Raw genomic sequence first — 20,263 nt, forward strand, 5'->3', positions numbered from 1 at the left:
GTTTCTCATGCGTGCTATTTTGTTTACATGGGAATAATTTACGCCAGATGTCCCACATGAAGTTCATGATGTTTGAGCAGAATTTGATATGAGAATTGTTTGATTGATAGGTTGGGATGTAGCTCAATTGGTAGAGTGTTAATCTATGCATGATAAAGGTACGGGGTTCAACTCCTCGCATCTCCATTAAAATGTTTTTTCCTTTTAATTTCTCTTTGTCTTCCATGTGTATAAAAAAGTTATAAAAATATTTGTTGTGCAAAAGTAATCAATATTTGGGGATGTAGCTCAACTGGTAGAGCGTTAATCTATGCATGATAAAGGTACGGGGTTCAACTCCTCGCATCTCCAATTTGTTTTTTATTTAATATCTCTTCCATGGCTAAAAGTTGGTAGAGTATATTAATCTATGCAATGGTAAATATATGGGCTACTATTCCTTCATCTTGAATAATCAAAACTCAATTCTTTTGAAATTTCTTACATTACTCTTATTTATATAGAAAACAATTGGTTCTTTGTTCAATGATCAATGAAATTCACATAATAAGTACGTTTTCAAGGAAGAGCTAAGTATTTTACTTCTTGCTTGGCTTTGTAATTCCCATAAGCCCCCTCCCGTCCCTTTTTCTTGTTGGGCTTAGAGCCTTGTAACCAGTACATTTTTTCCTTATATAGTATCACATATGGCACGGGTGATGGCGCCATCGTTAAATATATATCGCCATCGCACGGGGGGTGGCGGCACTGGCAGGGGAGGGAGGGGAGGGGGCTAGGGTTGGATTTGATGCAGATCTGACGGACCTCATTCCTTGCACGAATCTCAAACTTTGGAAGTTAACTTCAAAACAATCTTCCGGAAGATGGATAGGATTTCCGCCTGCCTTGCCTTTCGACCCTTTTGAGGCTGAACCCCATCTTTTCTTCCATTCTTTTGGGCCCCTGCTTGTGTGTTACCCTTAAGCTAGGCTTAAACAAACATTCTTTTGCACAAATGCGCCCTTGTTGTCTTTAACGACTGTTTGTCTTTGCTGTAGGGTCTAGAGGTCTACTACGAGTAACAATTTTTCTTTGTTTCGCGTCAATCCATTTGGTAGGACAAGTAGTGCTGTGGCAGGAGTACTTCTAGATGGAGTCACTTTAGGAGCCAAATGGCTTGTTTGCTCCGGTTTTCCTCTGTGGTGGGTGATTTGTTAGGCAGAGTCTGTGTTTGTGTTGCAATGTCTATGCTTATTTTCTAGCGTTGTTGGAAAGCATACTATTTTAGACAACTGCACTTTCTTACTGGGGAAAAAAAGTGAGTCACTCATGCAGCATCTGCACCGCTGGGAAAACTGACCATTCGACAAGTTTCAGTTCCTATGTTACTAGCCTTCATGTTTCCAAATTGTGGTTTTGAATCCTGTGATGCACCATCAAGTTTCGTGTCTGTTCCGAAAACTTGAACTATCATTGAAATAACAAAGGACATTTTGCTTATATTTCACCTTGTTCAATGTCAGGCCTGTATTTTCAAGCACAGGAGATGCAGATTTCGCAAACCTGCTAGTTATGGAGCACCTGTGCTAATTTCTTAACTGCTGCCGTTTCATGTGCTGGCCGGCACTGTCACCACTCACAAACGTCATAAATCAAACTAATCTGGAAGGGGTGGACAATGGTACAGAGATTTGAAGTGCTCTCGTCAGATAGATCTAGAAACCTACCTGCACCATTAACAACTCCAAAGTACACTGGCCACTGCTACCACGCCAGCATCAACCACCAAGATTAAGCAAACTCACAGTGTCTCAAAACGGAATACGTATGGAGGAAGGCAACAAGATTGGTGAAGACAACAATATAGGCCTATGGAGGATCATTCTTTTTAGCGATCTTCCTTTCTCAGATCAACGGTTGAATGGGAAAATTCCCAAGGTAAATTTGTGGCTCCACTGTCTTGTTCGCTGTAAGTAAAAGTGTGCAGTGTTTTGATGTTCTGTTTTAAGCCTTCACCTGCTGGTATTCCTGAACAAGTGAACACGCGTACTTGCATCTAAGTTTCTATACATCTGCATACTATCTCAGTGTAGATTATCATTTGCCACAAGCTGACTTCTGTTTTGGTGATTGTTCTTCATCAGCTGATTAGCCACCGCCTTTTCCCCATGGCACGATACTCTATCTGGGTGGATTCAAAATCTCAGTTCCGGAGAGATCCATTGGGAGTCCTTGAAGCCCTTCTTTGGCGTTCAAACTCTTCTTTAGCATTATCTGAACATGGAGCACGGAGTAGCCTGTATGACGAGGCGAAAGCGATTGTTAAGAAACACAAAGCAACTCCAGAAGAAGTTAAAGTGCAGTTGGATCAGTACCGACAGGATGGCATTCCTGATGAGAAGAGATTCAATGGGAAGAAAGGTGTGTTTCTAATCTCAACATGCATCCATTGTTTTCATCTTATACTCTTATTATGTCTTCTTTTCCCTTTCTTAATAGTTCGCTTTTGCAGTTATGTTTCTTGACTTGTTTGGTGTCCATAGTTTACATATGAACATTATTTCTTTGTGGCCTCATCCATCATTCGGTTTGTTAATCATTTCTTGAAGCTGATTCTGTTAGCCATCTGGTTATAATGCTATGCCCTTGCATCGTGTCCCTATTAGTAACCTCGTTACTATGCAGCATAGATGATTTGCATTTTATCTCTTCTATAGGTATCCCCGTAACAATCATGGTAGTAATAGTTTACCCTTGCAATCAGGAACTTGGGCTACTGAACCTCTGCATCACTTAGTAGCAATAAATAAAATAGCATCCATCACTCTGGGCAACCATTCTCGGTGTTCATCAGATATCTCGCCGTACAACTGCTCAGCTGTAGTTGTGCAAAAGGCACAAGTAATAAAGTTGTCAGTTGCATGCGTTTAGCACAAAAGCGAGCTCCTTTTCTGCCCCTGAATCAGTGATACAGAGGAGGGCCTCCGGCCTCACACGCATTTCAGCCCCCATCAACCCCACATGTGACATGTGGGCTGGGTAGTAGAACCGGAACCACTGCCAGGGCAAGCCTAACATAATGCTTCGCTTCAGAGTTCAGATCATGCATGCATATCCTTTCCAGTTGTGGTCCTCGTTACGACCCCGGTAATGGCAATAACCGGCCCTGTTTCCTTTTGCCTCTTACAGCTCTGGCAGAAGCTTCAGTGAATTCGTGAGGGATCACGGCCCCTCGACCAACCTCTTCATGTGCCTCTGGTTCAACGAGGTGGTCAGGTTCACGTCCCGCGATCAGCTGAGCTTCCCCTACGTCCTGCGGCGACTGAGGCCGCCGGGCGTCCACCTATTCCCCGTCTGCGCGCGCAAGGACCTGGTCAACAGCTTCGGGCACAGGCGCAAGGTGAAGCCGCTCGTCAAGGACGCGAGATGAGCCTCTCCTTTGGGGTCGTCTCGTCTTGGTCGCGACAAGTAACTCTGCTGGTGCGTGAGATCAGCCGGCCTGACTAGTTGCAGTCATAAATATGATTGTGTAGGTGGACTCTGACGTAGTAGTGAAATTTACAGTGAGAGTGCTGCCATCGAAGTAGTGCAGTGTACACCAGCTGTGTTAGGGTAGGGTAGAGAAGGATGCAGCTGACGACATGTTTCAGGCAAAGCCGGCCTGAGCCTTTTGCCATTCTTCCTGGTGAAGAACCGAAGAATTCAATGCAAGATCGGATCGTTCATCTTGACACTTGCATAACAGCGTAGGAGTACTTAGGGGTGTTTGAACACCCTATTAAAATTTAACACCTGTCACATCGGATGTTCGGATGCTAATTAGGAGTACTAAACATAAGCTAATTACAAAACTAATTGCATAGATGGAGTCGCGAGACGAATCTATTAAACCTAATTAGTCCATGATTTGATAATATGGTGCTACAGTAACCATTGCTAATGATGGATTAATTAGGTTTAATGATGGATTAATTAGGTTTAATAGATTCGTCTCGCGAATTAGCACAAGGTTCTGCAATTAGTTTTATAATTAGCTTATGTTTAGTCCTCCTAATTAGCATTCGAACATTCGATGTGCACCTCGTATCCAAACAGTCCCTTAGGCGGTGTTTTATACCCAGACTAAACTTTAGTCATGTAACATCAGGTGTTTACACACTAATTATGAGTATTTAATATAGTTTAATGATAAAACTAATTGCATAATTGAGGGACAATTGAGGGCTAATTCGCGAGACGAATCTATTAAGCCTAATTAGTCCATGATTAGTTCATGTGATGCTATAGTAAATATGTGCTAATTATGAATTAATTATGCTTAATAGATTCGCTTCGTGAATTAGCTCTCGCTTATTCCATTAGTTTTATAATTAGTCCACGTTTCGCGCGGATAATCGAGCCGTTGGGGACTGTGATTGATCGATCGATCCTCTCGCTGACAGGGCTTGATAAATGTTCAGCCTCCGTGGAGTTACTCCATATCATTCAGAGCAATAATTCGGCGCGTACAAACACGTACCTACTCGGAGTCCAGAGACCCGACACAAGCAAAAGCGAGACCGGACACAAAAGAAGCAGCACGGCGCATGCATGCCCCTGCGCTTGTCGCCGTGCGTATCCGCCTACTGCTCCGCTCATTTACTCCGACGCCATCGGCCTGATTCATTCACCTCACAGCCCGTGAATCCGAGGCTCCCCCTTGGTCTCGCCGTCTCGGCGTGCTCGAGCGCGGACGCGGACGCAGACGAAGGATGCGCGCATTGCATTCACTGCGGCCGGCATTAACCCGCGCGCGCCCTGGAGGGACGGTAGGTAGCCATGAATGGCTCTGCCAAGGCTGTGGAGACTGCAGGGAGGGTGCGGCCTGCCGCTGCGCGCTCCCGAGCGCCGAGCCATGCTTGGCCGGAAAGCCTTGCTACAGCTACAGGGTAGGTTATGCGCAGTGCAGTGCAGTGCAGCCGTTTTTGTTGCGGAGCGGGGGCAGCAGTACTTCTCGCGAGGCGCCAGCTGCCGGCGCACAGGGAGTGCCGGAAATTGTCGCTCGTCGCCGTGCACAGGGAAGGGAAGGATCAAGGATCGGAAGGAAACGTGGGGTGGGGGGATCGCTGTCGTGGCGACCTCGGGGGACCAGGGCGCACGTGAAGTGAACCCCAACAGATCGCGCAACCCCCATGCGCCAATTGACTTCGCTCTGATGTTTTTCAAAAAGAAAAAACTTTGTTCTGAAATATTTTGGTTGCGATACTGTGGTTAGTGGGGTTGACGTGCACGTACTCATCATCGTCTATGGGCTAGGCAGCTGGCTCAAGGGAGAAGCCCACGCTCGTAGCCGTAGCCGTAGCCGCCGAATCCAATGCGACTTTGGAAAGTTCTCTCGAACCGTGCCGAGTGCACTACGAATCCAAGGCCTGCAGAATCCGAAGTCCACGCCCACGCGTGCGCAGGCACGCAGCGCACGGAGGGGGTCACGCTAATCTATCCACGGAAGACCCCGTCTTTCCGGCCAAAAGACGGCTGAAACCCGGGATCCTTTTCCCTTTCGCTTTGCTCTCACTCCTCCTCCGCTAACTTTAGCTGCACTGCAGCAGTGAAGTGAGAGTATCTCCAAGTATCAGTAGGAGTAGAATCTTTCTTTTGGCCTTTCCTCGCGTAGACTTTCCCCTTTGATCCCTTCCCAGCCCGCGCTACTTTCGTGGCCGCCTCCCCGTGTTAAAGATCGCGCAGCCGCACGTAGCATAGCACTGCCCGGTTGTGCTTGTGCTTTCGCCGGGAGACGTGAGCCCGCGATTCCCGGCCGGCGCGCCAGAGATGTTCCGCTCTCGTTGAGATTAGTCGTCGTTGCTGATTAGTATAAGCGAGTGTTTGTGTTGGTAATTGTGATGGGCTTGGACCTTTTCTGTCAAAGACTATGGTTTTCTGCGTCGGATATTCTTCTCCTGGCTGCCATGTCTTCTCTTCCTTCAGGGATTGCTTAGCTGAGTAACTGTAGCTGTGATCTTGACACTTGAGGCTCCAGATCCGGCAAACTCGGTGATGGCATTGTTGACCTAAACCGATCCCCAGCTGATCCGCAACTGCAACACTCTGCAAGGCTGCAGCTGTTGAAGTCTGAACAAAAGGCGAAGGGAGAATCAAAGAATATTACAGCGGTGAAGAAAGAGCTGGTGGTCTGGTGGATGATAACCACGAGTCAATGCTGGTACTCCAGTACCGTCACTACCGTGCTGATCAATCATCATCCGCCGTGGACCTGTGGATGCAACTATGCAAAGATTGCAAGGAGCACATTGGATCCGCTTTCCTTTTGACCTTGTTGCAATAAAGAGCGCGAGCGCGGCAGCGGGCTCGCAGGCCCAGATGGACGCGGCAGTGAGAGAGCTGACAGCTGAGCAGACCTTGGGGCTCTGGCCGCTGGCGAGACTTGCAAGGAAACTAGACGGATGGATGGATGGATTGATGCAGGTGTGGTAGATTGGATAGGAAGGATCGGACGTCGCCTGCCTCGGCGACCTCTGTGCAGTGTGCACAGGACAGCCACGCGGCACATGCATTTTTCCGGGTCTCAAGAAGATCCATCCATGCATGCAACCAAAGCAAAAGCAGATTAGCATTGTCTAGTCTTCTCCATGTGACATTTGACATCGGGAATCAAGATTCCAAGCCCCCATCACAGGCTGCCAAGTAGGATGTCTGTCTCCCAATCTTGTTACGTAGGGGTGACACTCTTTGTCCAAATCACCAAGTTTTTGTTCGTTTTTTCTTTCTTGAAATAAAAACAGTCTTATGGTAGGAGTACTAATCTACAGGGGGGAAAAAACTGTGTCACTGTGGTGGCATCCTTACATGTCACCGACATGTGGCCCTCCGAACTGAATAACGCCTTGATACCTTGGTTGACTGAACGGTGGTGACGGTCAGCTGTCGGAGTGGTAGTACGAAGCGTAACGTGAACGCGCGCACTCAGGTTTTTGGTGCGTTGCGGTGCGCGATTAATCATGTGCAGCGCCGGGGAGTGATCCATCAATCACTCACACGGATTGACGTGGACAAGCCATGTGGTGGCCTGTGAAAAGATGGGGGGCACGAACCTACTTCTCACAGGCCACAACCCAAGGAGGAGTACGCGCGCACTGTCACTGCGAGGGAGGGCAAACGGCAAACCTGACCTCGGAGAAGCTGGCATGGAGGCCAGCGGGGCTTCACTTCCCTTCCCTTCGCTTGGCCCCCCTCCCCATGGCAGCGATAAGGAGGGAGGAGACCGGCAGTCGGCAGACTGCTCGAATTTGGCACGGTGCAAATTAAGTTGGCTTGTCTGTATTAGCAGGAAGCACTGCTGCTGAAGTTGTTACTGCTAGCTGCCAATTGGCGGATTAACAGATTATCAAAATGTTATGTTAACACGGTTCACCTGCCTGCCTGCCGCCGTTCCACTTCAGTGTTTTGGCAACAACTAATGGGGCACAATGTGCTTCAATATATTTAGCTACAGGATGGCTAGTTCAAGGGGGTGTTTGGTTCCCCGCCTCCATTTGCCAAGCCAAAGCCGTGGCGTCACCACCCAATTTGGTACATGTTTAGTTGGTGAAAAAGTTGTTGCTACCACAGCCTTTTGCAGTTCATTTAGGCGTGGCGATTGTGGTGCTGATTCTGGACGCCACAACTTCAACGGCACCGCAGCCTCAATGTGGCTAATGATGGCTGGTAACCAAGCAGCCTTTGTTACCTAGGGTTCGTTCACTCATTCAACCCTAGCTAGGGCCCTAACCCCAGCCCTACAATTAGTTGCCCGATTGTGCTCATTTGCTTAGCTCCGGATTGAAAGAGAATTATTGGAGCAATCAACAAAGACTAGTAGTTTAGAATAAGCAAGTGACAGTGACAAATCTAGTGGTATCCAAAGATGGAGAAGTAGAGATGTTATGGATACTACAAGTAGATCGACCGAATTTCCAAATGTAATGGGATGGATATCGCAGCAATAAGTAGTGCAACATGATTTAGAGTAAACGTTCGGGTCCACAAGTTTATGATTTCAAGGTTCTTGAAAAAAAATAGAGAAAGGTTCACCTGCTTTTACAAAATAAAAAGGAAACATAAAACAATTTAACTACTAGTACTACATATTAAGCCCCAATTTTCTAAGTGAATGCATATTAACTATTTTAATAGTTAGTAATGAACATTGAAATAATATCGTTGGTTATATTGAACAGTCTTGACTTTTCTTTCATTCCTTACAAAATGAGTATTCTTTCAATATTTTACGTCAAAGAAAAATACTAGTCCTAAAAAAATATCTTTCTAATTTTATCACAAGTTAAACTATTATTAAACTTAAATAAGTTTACAGAAGAGAGTTCCAGCACCGGACGAACATTTCTGGTTATATTAAGCACCTTTGCCTCTCCTCGATTGCTTACAAAAGAGGATTCTTTCAGTATTTTGCGTCGAAGAAAATACCACATCGTTTGCACACGTCGACAGTCCGCAGCCGTCGCTCCACACACGATCACCAAAAAGCCCCAGCCTTTTCACCCTTTCCGCCGTCCACTTTCCCCCCTGCACCGCACGGCTACAGCAGCCTGACCTACCCTGCCCACGCCACGCCCTCCCAAGCCCCCCAACTTTGGTTCCTCTGCAGCACTGCTGAGAACGGTTGGTTCATTGACATGTGGTACCGGGCAAGAACAGCCCCAGCTACCTGCCGAGGAGCCTCATCCCCCCAACTCGGCCGCCGGAGCACCGAACCGAACCCACCCCCGCACGCCCCCGCCCAACAACGGCTCGCGGCCACGGGGAAGGTGAAATTCCCCGTGACAAGCGAGCGCCTCCCTGCAGCATCGGACAAGTGCTCGCGCCTCCCCCGTCGCCTGCTTTTCATGGCGGGCAAAGAAAGACGGCGAGGGGGGCGGGACGCGCCGGAGCGGACGAGAGGGAACGGGACAGGGGCAGCCAGCCATGCACTGCCGGCCGGGACCTCCCCTGCCCTGCCCTGCCTTTCGACCCTTTTGAGGCCGAACCCCATCTTTTCTTCCATTCTTTTGGGCCCTTGGCTTAAACAAACGTTCTTTTGCACAAATGCGCCCTTCTTGTCTTTAACGACTGTTTGTCTTTGCTGTAGGGTCTAGAGGCCTACTGCGAGTAACAAGTTTTCTTTGTTTCGCGTCAATCCATTTGGTAGGACAAGTAGAGTACTTCTAGATGGAGTCACTTTAGGAGCCAAATGGCATATTTGCTCCGGTTTCCCTCTGTAGTGGGCGATTTGTTAGGCAGAGTCTGTGTTTGCATTGCAATGTCTACGTTTATTTTCTAGCCTTGTTGGAAAGCATACTATTTTAGACAACTGCACTTTCTTACTGCCGAGAAAGGTGGAAATGTAAAAGGTCAGGTTGCCGCTTGAGTCACTCATGCAGCATCTCCACCGCTGGGAAAACTGACCATTTTCTTTCAAAAAAAAGAAAAGAAAACCTGACCACTCGACAAGTTTCAGTTCCTACGTTACTATCCTTTATTAATGTTTCCAAATTGTGGTTTTGAATCGTGTGTTGCGCCATCAAGTTTCGTGTCTGTTCCGAAAACTTGAACTATCATTGAAACAACAAAGGACATTTTGCTTATTTTCACCTTGTTCAATGTCAGGCCTGCATTTCCAAGGACAGGACATTGTGCTAATTTCTTAACTGCTGCCGTTTCATGTACTGGCCGGCACTGTCACCACTCACGAACGTCATAAATCAAACTAATCTGGATGGGGTAGACAATAGTACAGAGATCTGAAGTGCTCTTGTCAGATAGATCTACTAGAAACCTACCTGCGCCATTAACAACTCCAAAGTACAATGGCCACTGCCACCACGCCAGCATCAACCACCAAGAGTAAGCAAGCTCACACAGTGTCTCAAAACGGAATACGTATAATGATATCCTAATGCTTTTGGCTTGTTTTGTCATCGTTTGGTGTGCGCATCACTCACCAACTGCTGCTGCTGCTACTGTATGGTGAAAATGTCTTGCGCAGGTTTGGTAGGCAACGTGCTAGCACTAGTTTATACAAAAAAATATTTTTGATGTTTTGTCAGTTTGGTAATCACAGGGCTTGGCTCTGTTAGGCCTGTACTTGTATACTCCCATAATCTCACTCCTACCACATGTCTCATGTCTCAGGACCCCAAAACTGTTACTGTATCAGGGTTGGGGTAGAAAGCCTGATTAGGGCACAAATTACCAGGTTGGTTGGAAAGGCTCCCCTTTTCCTTTTCCCTACCCTAGTTTCTCCAGCTGCAAAAAACAAAGAAAACCGGGAGGAGCAAGGTTTTCAGACCTGGGCATGCGGAAAAGGTGCAGTGGTTAACCTATTCATCCATCACAGCAAGGAACCCCAGGGAGAGGGGGGAAAGGTGCGTGTGGCGTTTTCACGATATGTCACAGTCAACGGCCTTTTTGCAGGCTCGCCACTAGCGTGTCATTGGTGCTCGCTTCTGCTGTATATATACACAACACACACGCAGACGCATTGCGGGTGGATGCAGAGCAGTTAGAGAGAGAAAGAGAGGGCTTTCTTTTCCGTTTGCCTCTCCAAATGGCTGATTAGTTCTTGGCCTGAAGAGTGAAGGGTAGTGGTGGTGGTGGATGGATACGGCACTTCTTGGTGTGGACGGAGCTGGGTTCCTTGGAGCTTAGCGTGACTTCAGAACACGCCATTTCTTCGTTCTTGGACCATTTGGAGTTTCTTGCTTGATTTTGGCAGCTTCTCTCCTCAGTTCTGAGCTCTGAGCAGCGACAAATCTCTGTAAGTTGTTTCCTGTTCATTTCTCTTCATCGCCTTCTTTCTCCATTGTGGCTACAAACGCGCATTCTCTTTGAGGTCTTGTTGCTTACAGTGGTTTGATTTGCGTTTTGCAGTCAGTTCACAGTTCTTGACTGGTTCTCGAGCTGCGCGGAGCAATGGAGGTGGCGGCTCTGGAGAAGAAGGGACACAGAGCTTTTGCCAAGCCTCTGAAGTCTTTCAGTTCTTCAGAGCACAAGCGATCCAAGAGGTTAGTGTCTGCAGCCTTCTGCAATTTTTTTTTTCTTCTCTTGTGATTCTGCCGGCAAGGATGCTCAAATTGTGATTAAGCGGTTTCTGAATGGCAGTTATTTTGAGGATATGTATGCTACAGATGCTTTGCGCTCTTCAGATAAAACCATCGTTCTGCCTAAGCCGGTAAAAATTCCCCTCTTCTGTTCAGCATTATCACAGTATCGTGCAGAGAATGCAAGGTTTCTCATCATACAGATCGTGTGATTTTGAGTAATTTGTGTTTAATCTATTCTTCCCAGGAAGTTGTAAAAGCTAAGGTGAAAAGCGACATCAATAAGGATGTGCAACCTGGGAGGGGAGCACAAAGCACCTTGAGAAAAGAGGTAACGGTAGGCTGATTTCTTTCAGTATAGTTCAGTGCAGATAAGAACCTTGCATTTCCATCTGTATGAGCTTCTGAAATGGAACAATTGTTTTGGCCCTTTTTCGGTGCCCAATTAACAGCCATAAACCATTTTGAGGACATTTTCACTTCACCAAATTCCAATTTGTTCATCTATTAATTTCTTGCCAAACTCTTTGCTCACCTGAAATTACTTGAAAAAAATGCTTAAATAATGTCTCAGAAAAGAGGGAGCCCTATTTTTCTTTCAGACCTGCTGCTGCTCCTTGTCTTCCTGCTGAAATCTCTACACTGTAGCCTCATTTAATCACCTGATGCAGATTCTGCAACTAGAAAAGCACCTCAAGGATCAGCAGGTTGTGCGTGGTGCCCTGGAAAAAGCTTTAGGGCCCGACGCTGCTCCAGTCAACTTGTCACCTGAGAATCCAATGCCAAAAGTAATTCCTTTGCCCAATAGGTTTTGTTAATCTGCTCTTCTCCCAATATTCATCACTCATCAGGTTAACCACTTCGATTTTTTCAGGCTGCTAATGAATTGATACGAGAGATTGCCACATTGGAGCTTGAGGTCAAGAACATGGAGCAGTATCTCCTGACGTTGTATCGGAAAGCGTTTGAGCAGCAAGCACCTACATTTTCTCCTCCTGATCACCAGGATGCTTCAAAGCCGTCAGTGAGCTCACGGTCTGGGCAGCTCCGGGAAATGCCGATGGCAATGAAGTCTTGCAAGAGTAGAGGGGATGCAGCACTCCGGTCCAGCTATCCGCCACCACATAAGAAGTGGAATGATCCATTGACAGATTGCTGCACATCGGTTCGTCCTGATAGAGCAGTTGATTCGGATGTCCTCCGCTGCCAGTCTGCGTTATCGTACCGTGGAGTTTGTTCGTCCAGGATATTGCCTTCAGAGGATGATAGTCTTGCAAGGGCTCTTCGTTCGTGCCACTCACAACCTTTTTCATTCCTAGAGGTAATGATTTATTTCATGATGAAATAGCATTATGGCATTGTTAGCTGTGTAGCCTGCTAAACTAGTTCATCATCTCTGCATGCATGGCACAGATGCCACAGAAAGGGGGAAAATATATGTCCTTTAGAATTTCTATGATGCAATGTGCTTATGACAGATGAGAAACATGACTGAAAAACAAAGGCTGAAATAGCTACAATCTTAAGCTGTATAGGGTTTTTAAGTTTCTTGTTATGTTTTGAGCAGGAAGGAGAGACCGGTGCATCAGGAATGATAAGCTTAGCAGAGTATCTAGGAACTAATGTAGCTGACCACATCCCTGAAACTCCGAACAACCTGTCAGAAGAGATGGTGAGATGCATGGCAGGGATCTACTGCAGACTTGCAGATCCTCCGTTGGTTCACCATGGCTCCTCGTCTTCGCCAACATCGTCATTCTCCTCAGCAAGTGCAATATCTCCACAGTATGTGGGGGACATGTGGAGTCCCAATTACAAGAGAGAAAATACTCTTGACTCTCGGTTGATAAACCCATTCCATGTTGAGGGTTTGAAGGAGTTCAGTGGACCGTACAACACAATGGTTGAGGTTCCTATGATTAGCCGCGACAGTCGGAGGCTGAAAGAAGCTGAGGACCTACTCCAGACGTACAAGTGAGTTATATGCAACAGTCTACTCTTTGGTCGATGAAATTGTTCTATTTGTCAGCTCAATGCTCATAGACTATTGTCAACTGAATTTGATATTTCAGGCTGATATTGTACCGGTTGGAAACTGTTGATCTGAGGAGAATGACAAATGAAGAAAAGATAGCATTCTGGGTCAACATACACAATGCTTTGTTGATGCATGTAATACTCTCTTGATGCAGTTCGCTACCATTTCTTAGCACTTTTACTGCTTTGTTCTTGATGGGGTCTCATTGTACTATACTTTGACAGGCTTATCTGAAGAATGGCGTCCCACAGAACAATCTGAAGAAGACATCCCTACTTGCTAAGGTAAAGTGAAACGCAAAGTAAAAATGCTTCCTCTGAAGAATCAATGGAAGGGCCCTGCAATCAGAAATTCGGAAGTGCTTATTCAGACCAAGTTCCTCCTTTCCCTGACATGTGTTTCTACTACCACAGGCTGCCTGCAAAATCGCCGGACGAAACATCAACGTAGCCGTTATCCAGAGCATGGTCCTTGGATGCAATACGCACTGTCCCGGACAGGTACGGAGAAAACATACATGATTAGGTCCAAACCCGGCTAAAAGCATGGTGATGCTCGTACTGTACTGATTATATGTCTCAAGCATGCTAATTTCAGCTGTTGATCCTTTTAATGCAGTGGCTACGGACATTGCTTTACCCCAGGATCAAAAGCAAAGTGAGCAAAGCCGGGCACGAGTGGCGAGCCTTTGCCGTTGCACAATCAGAGCCTCTTTTACGCTTTGCGCTTTGTTCGGGGAGCCATTCTGATCCCGCGGTAAGCAACAAGTTACAGAAAACCTTAAACTCATTTCAAATCGAGCTCATTGTCGGGCGACGCCACGTTATGTCACCATGGTGCACAGGCACCAGGGTAAACCAAAACTTTGTTAATAACTTGACTAATTTTCACCATATATCTGAAGAAAAATTTGTCCCCTATGATGCTTACTTTTTCTCAAGTCAATATTGACTCATGTGAATATATATGCGATTCAATTATTGGCAAGCCTTTAAAGCACGTATTTGGCATGAAAAGCTGCATGTGTCCTATCCTATCATGTCACATTAGCAAATCATGAATGTTTAGGAATGAATCATGAGGTGCAAGCTTTTCGGTGATTGGGAACGTTGTTAGGAATCTTTCACCTGCCATCATGCTAGGAATCTCTCCTGTTGCATCAAAGCACTGCTACTACCATAATTACGGGCGGTGCCGAGCCAAGCCTCTTTTCTGAATGCAGGATCATCTCACTCATACCCTTTTTCTTTCTCCGCTTTGGCTTCACGCAGGTGAGGGTGTACACTCCGAAGCGGCTGTTCCACCAGCTGGAGGCGGCGAAGGAGGAGTTCATCCGGGCGACGGCCGGCGTGTGGAGGGAGCAGAAGCTGCTGCTCCCGAAGCTGGTGGAGGCGTACGCCAAGGACGTGAAGCTCTCGCCGCAGGGGCTCGTGGACATGGTCCAGCGCTACCTCCCGGAGAGCATGAGGATGGCCGTGCAGAGGTGCCAGCAGGGCGGCAGGTCGTCGAGCAAGGTGGTGGAGTGGGTGCCCTACAACCCGGCCTTCCGGTACCTGCTCGCCAGGGACCTTGCGTTCCCTCACCTCAGCTGACCGTGTGTGTCTCTGCAAGACTGCAACAGTAGCAGTAGGCTTGGTGATGAACTGAAGTTTGGTTGGAGTTGGAGTAGAGTATATGCGTGTACCATAAGGTTTAAAGAGAGTTAGGCAAGGCTTTGTGCAGATTTTGTGTCGTGTGGGTAGTAGGATGAGACGATCAGTGGCGCCGGCATGTGGCGTGTTTCCAATTGTCCGCTGTAAAAAAGGGAAAAGGTTATTTTGTAGATGAACAGGAGACAGGATGGAATGGGAAAGCAACATGTTAGTAGTGGTTACTTTGCTGTGACTCGTGTCATCGCGTGGTTTCCACTCGCTCATCGCTTTAGAAGTCTTCCTGCCCCGGAGCGATCAGACTTTGGCAAGATGACAACTTGCTGACCTTCAGCTATTCTATTCGGAACAAGTTGATGACCTTCAGCTATTCAGAACGCAGAACTCAGTAATTCACTTGCAAGCGTGACCTTCAGCTATGTAAATGGGGTATTACGAAAGCGTGATATCCTCCTATTTTACGTTTTATTATCCACTATTTCACTGATGACAATTATACAAGAATTTTTTTTAAGAAAAATCGATCAAGATGCATCCGTTGGGCCTATTTGGTTGGTAAGCGCAGACTCAGTGAGAAACATGGCCCAGCACACGTCCTTCTTGATCTTTTGGCCCAAGACCAAGAGCGCAGGTAATCTACAAAAGATGTCTTCAGAAATCTCCCGTTGCAAATTGGTCTTGGGCCAGCACCATGGGATTTTCTCACTACAAGAAGTCTTCAGAAATTGACCATTATGCAACCAATGGGATGGTTGTTGATATCCAAGAACGTGGCCCACTGCCACCGATAAACATCATCACATCAGTTTAGGCGATCTCTCCATTTTAGAGCTGGTGCATTCCCAGCTCATTGCGGATATCCACGCCACCTGATAACCCGTTAACCATCCGAACCGGCTAGCTCGCGACACAGGCCGTCCGATGTGGGTAGGTTCGAGTCCCTCACCCAGCAACCTGTAAACCCAATTGCTCGCGAATCTTTAATGATTGAAACCTGGTCGCGCTCCCGGTCAGGCAAGCCGTCCACATCATCCAAGAGAACACCGGCCGTCGGATCGCGCGCGGACGGGCCCGGATCGTCTAACGAAGGTCCGGCGATCTTGCCAAAAACCCCTAGACTTCATCGAAATCGAACCTGCCGTCCGAAGACCTCTACAGGAATTTTTTAAAACCCCCCGGACTTTGTCGAAATACGACCCGCCGTCCACCGGCCTCTCTCAAGCTACCTTTCGAAGAAAATCTCTACCTTTCATGAAATTAGAACGCCGTCCTGCCAGTTTGTAAAATACAAGTAAAAAAGTAGAAAAATGTGGATTAACTTTTGTTGGCTTCGTTAGGACATGAGGTATCCAATAAAAATATTAAATCTTGATAATATCCATTTAAAGCAACTTAATACTAGTATTTTTGTGCTCTTATAAATGTTTCGTGTCCACAAATAATGGTTACACTTTGATATGATTTGTTTCTTTGTCATATTACTTTTGCATTAATAAATAGTTATTGTTGGATATAAATCTTGGTGAAATCATGGATAATACTTTGCCAATATCTTAGTCATGTTAGATCCTGTTTGCTTCTATAGTGACTGCTGAGCTTCATTTACGAATTTTTAATTATTCGTCGCTCCGTTGTAAAAAATTACAAAACTTGATCTTTGATGCAGACAAAAATTTTAAATTTGAAGCGCTTTTGCTTATATCTAAGGCAACACCATTAAATAATACAACAAAAGGATTCACAACCTATTTAAAAAAGAAACAAAGAAAACACAACATTTCAATACTAGATACTTTTCAAATCCGCTTTATGATATTGCATAAATATTATACGTTTTATTAAACTATAAAAATATATATTCCAAAATAGATGGAAGGCTATTTCTGCGCGGCAACGCCGTGCATCTCGAACTGCTCGGCCGACAACCCCGTCCTCTCTGCGGCTCTGCCTTGCAACTTGCAAGCACCGAGGAGGCCAAGCAGCGCACGGGTTCCGCCGCCTCCGCTGCCGTCTTCGTCTCCGGTCTCCTGCACATGCGCTGCCGCCGTCACCCCTCTCCGTCAGCTTCTTTCTTCCCGCAGCAGCTCCCCTTCCTCGCGAGCTCCGACCATCACGGTGCTATGGACAGGGAGTGCGAGATGCGACCGCCTTTCCCCGTATCTCCGCATATCACAACAGCGCGGCGCTCTTCGCTCCACTCTAACCACTCTCTCCGCCTCTTGCTGGGTTCAAGCCTTCAAGGCGGAGTTTGTTTGTTCTTTTCCATTTGTATTTGTGCTGTACGCCTGTACTACTGTTCTTCTCAGTTTCCTGCGTTCGCGATTCATCAAACATCTGGTAGGCACGAAGGGCCGTACATAGTTGAATCTTTTACTAGCTTTCTTTCCATCTGCTGCAGGGCAGCATTATAACATGTCATTTCTCAGTCACTCTGCATGCTGTAGAAGCACCAGGATGTTAGATTGATCTCTCTAATGGGCCCAACGACCCATTGAGCCCTTGACTCATGCCCTGATCGGGGGCACCCACCCTAGCATTAGGTGGTAGGCCCCTGTCACCTGCGTTATATAAATAGAGGTGGGGCCCGGGGCGCACGGTACAAGGTTCACTGCGCCACCAGCCATCCCACCGACAAAACCCTAGACCGACCGATCACGGGGGCGCAATACTGACGGGAAGCTCCGCCACCGCCACGCCGGCGACACGACACGGCACTACATGTCGCTGCCTAGCGCAGACCTTCACCAATAGAACCTGAGATGGCCAACGGCTCTACCGCTTCCACCCCTAGGGGTGAAGGTACCCCATCTCTCTCTCTCTCTCTCTCTCTCTCTCTCTCTCTCTCTCTCTCTCTCGGTTAACACTGGAACCCTATGAACTTAATGTCAACCCCAAATCCCGACTAGATGTGCATCTAGAGATCCTAGGCTTATCCCTAACAATGGTATCAGTCGCCTATCTAGAAGTAGATCTTAGATCGGGAAGGAGAAAAGAAAGCAAACGATGAAAAGTCGAAAAAGAAAAAGGAAAGGAAAACTCAAACCCTAACCCTAGATCTAAAAGAAAAGGGACGGGAGGAGCTTACCTGGCTCCTTCCCTCCACCATCACCATCGCCGGCCATCGCTTGACAGCGCGCGCGTCAAAGTTCAGGCCACGGGCTCGCCGAAAAAGATCGGCCGAGCCGTGCGCTCGCCGACTGGCGCGATCGCCACGCGCGGGCGCCATGGCACCACAGCGAGGTCCACTCGACAGTGGCGTGCTCACCCTCGGGTAAACGTGCGCACCGGCAAGGGGACCCGCGGCGGCACCGGCCTTCTTCCACGGCCGCCATGGCCATCTCTCTGGATCTCGCAAAAGATTGGAAGGAGAAGGGGAGGGGAAAGAAAGGAAAAGAGAGGGGGGCTGCCGCGGCCATGCGCTGGTTGAGCCATCCCTCAACCACCGTCACCGGGACTCGCCGGACGTGGGAGAGACGACCCCGCCGCCGCTGCCACGACGTAAGGACGCGGGGGGAGAAAGGGAGAAATGAACTAGTGTTTGAGGGGGAGCCGGCCGTCGGACGGTTTTGATCTGGTGAAATGCGCGGAGGACCATCCATCGTGACGGACGGTTGCGATTGTCTGGGCTGGATTAGGCAAAGGTGGGAGGATGCGGTAGGCCAAATTGGCGGCCCAAGCCCAGGTTGGGCCTGCCAAGCCGCAAGCCGGGCGATTTAAGCCACTACGAGCGAACCGAGCTGTTGGGCCGGTCGCTTGGCGGGCCGCCTTGGTGGGCCGGCCGCGTCGCGCAAAGGCCAGCAGGCCGAGCTCGCTGGTAGGCCGAGCGCGATACGGGCTGCAGGCCGATTTTTGCTGCTGGGCCGGAAAGCTGAGAATGCACAGTAAAGTTTGGCAATTTTTTATTTCTATTTTTAGAGCCATTTAATTGATGAATTTCGCACAGTTTTGATCTCTATTCAAATTTCAACCAATGGGATATTTTGTCTTAGAGATTAATAAAGTCTTTACAGTATTTTTTGCTTTTGAAAATAGAATTATTTAAAAGTTTCCGCTGCAAAAGTTTAAATTGTTGCTCTATTTAAATTTAATTTGAACCAATGAGACAATTAAATTTGAGAGCATGATAAAGTTATTTTTTTCCTTAAAGAATTGATTATGATGTTGTTATTTTCTGACTAACGTTGTTAATAATTGTATCATGATTTAAAAGGTTCTATGCATTTATTTCTATTTCTGCCCAACGGTGATGTAGATTTAAATTGCATAAACAGTTGTATGTTTTATTTTTTGACCAACGTTGGAAATAAATCATGCAATTGTTGTTATGATCTCACCTTCAATTGTAACTTTCAGGAGGATTCAACTTATTGGCTTGTCTCAAAGAAATACCTATTTTGAGAGGAGACAACCATACAAAATGGAGGAAAAGGATTGATCTTGCTTTCGTTTATGGAGAGGTTGACTGGGTGGTCACCACACCACAGCCAAAACCTCCAGAGCCGCCAGTGAGGGCTGAAAGTGATACTGATGCTGCATGGCAGGAAAAGCAGAGGGATTATGCTCCTCTAGAGTTGGCATATACTCTCGAAAACAAACAGTGGACCACTGCCAACAAAAAGTGATGGCCTTGGTAAAGAATACGATTGAGCCTGCCATTTTGGGCTCGATCGCAGAGTGTTACTCCGTTGCAGAGTACCTTGACAAGATAAGGAATTAGTTCACTGGTTCCTCAAAGACATATGCTACCCAGCTGTTTAAGCAGCTGGCTACAGAAAGGTACACTGGAGGAGGAAATGGCATAAGAGAGCACATCCTGAGGATGTACATCCTGGCAGCTAAGTTGAAGCCAATGGATCTTGAGCTCAAGCCTGGGCACATTATTCATCTAGTTTTTGCTTCCCTGCCAAAAGAATTTGATACTTTTGTTGTTAACTACAACATGCAGCTAGAACAGTGGGACATGGAAAAGATGATAGCCATGTGCGTGCAAGAAGATGACAGAATCAGATCTTCACATGGTGGTTCTTTGAACTATGTGAAGGATAACAAGAAAAAGAATACACATGCTAGCTCCTCTTCCAAGTCACGTGGAAAGGCTCCCATGCAGCAACAACATCAGTAAAATTCCTTCACAATTGACAAAGATCAGTGCCTCCACTGCAAGAAACGGGGGCATTACAAGAAAGATTGCCTCGATTGGTTGAAGTTGATAATGGCAAAGAAAGTTGAGAATATTATCTCATTTGTAAATGAATCCTTGTAAACACAGTATTCGAAATCTACTTGTTGGATTGACTCAGGTGCAACTGTTCATGTTGTAAATTATTTACAGGGATTCCGTTCAACAAGGACTACGCAAAGAAGCGAAAGATGCGTTGAAGTCACAAATGGAGTCCAAGCAGATGTTGAAGCTGTTGGCGATGTCTCTATAGAGCTAGTTGATGGTTTCACGCTTCTACTTAGAGATGTTCTTTATGTTCCTTCATTACACAGAAACTTGATTAGTATTTCACATTTAGATAAAG

General features: G+C 46.8%; 1 protein-coding gene and 1 pseudogene across 1 annotated transcript; both read left to right on the forward strand.

Annotated features, from left to right (window-relative positions):
* The first annotated feature begins 172 nt into the window (after positions 1-172).
* LOC140221527 (probable hexosyltransferase MUCI70) lies at positions 173-3,777 on the forward strand (annotated as a pseudogene).
* Positions 3,778-8,954: 5,177 nt separating this feature from the next.
* Positions 8,955-14,962, forward strand: LOC117840399 (uncharacterized). The gene is made up of 12 exons (XM_034720903.2): positions 8,955-10,768; positions 10,882-11,015; positions 11,113-11,182; positions 11,299-11,382; positions 11,723-11,839; positions 11,926-12,372; positions 12,619-13,025; positions 13,124-13,223; positions 13,314-13,373; positions 13,503-13,589; positions 13,708-13,845; positions 14,361-14,962. The coding sequence occupies exons 2-12, from the start codon at positions 10,924-10,926 to the stop codon at positions 14,679-14,681; spliced, it is 1,923 nt and encodes a 640-aa protein (XP_034576794.1). The 5' UTR covers positions 8,955-10,768; positions 10,882-10,923; the 3' UTR covers positions 14,682-14,962.
* Positions 14,963-20,263: the final 5,301 nt, after the last annotated feature.

Source organism: Setaria viridis, chromosome 9, assembly GCF_005286985.2.
Source record: "Setaria viridis chromosome 9, Setaria_viridis_v4.0, whole genome shotgun sequence".
NCBI classification, from domain to species: domain Eukaryota; kingdom Viridiplantae; phylum Streptophyta; class Magnoliopsida; order Poales; family Poaceae; genus Setaria; species Setaria viridis.

Excerpts from the sequence above, each read along its gene's own strand:
- LOC117840399 (XM_034720903.2), top strand. The coding sequence starts at position 10,924 with ATGGAGGTGGCGGCTCTGGAGAAGAAGGGACACAGAGCTTTTGCCAAG. Across the intron at positions 11,183-11,298 it reads CCATCGTTCTGCCTAAGCCG|GAAGTTGTAAAAGCTAAGGT; the intron begins GTAAAAATTCCC and ends TATTCTTCCCAG. Across the intron at positions 12,373-12,618 it reads AACCTTTTTCATTCCTAGAG|GAAGGAGAGACCGGTGCATC; the intron begins GTAATGATTTAT and ends TGTTTTGAGCAG.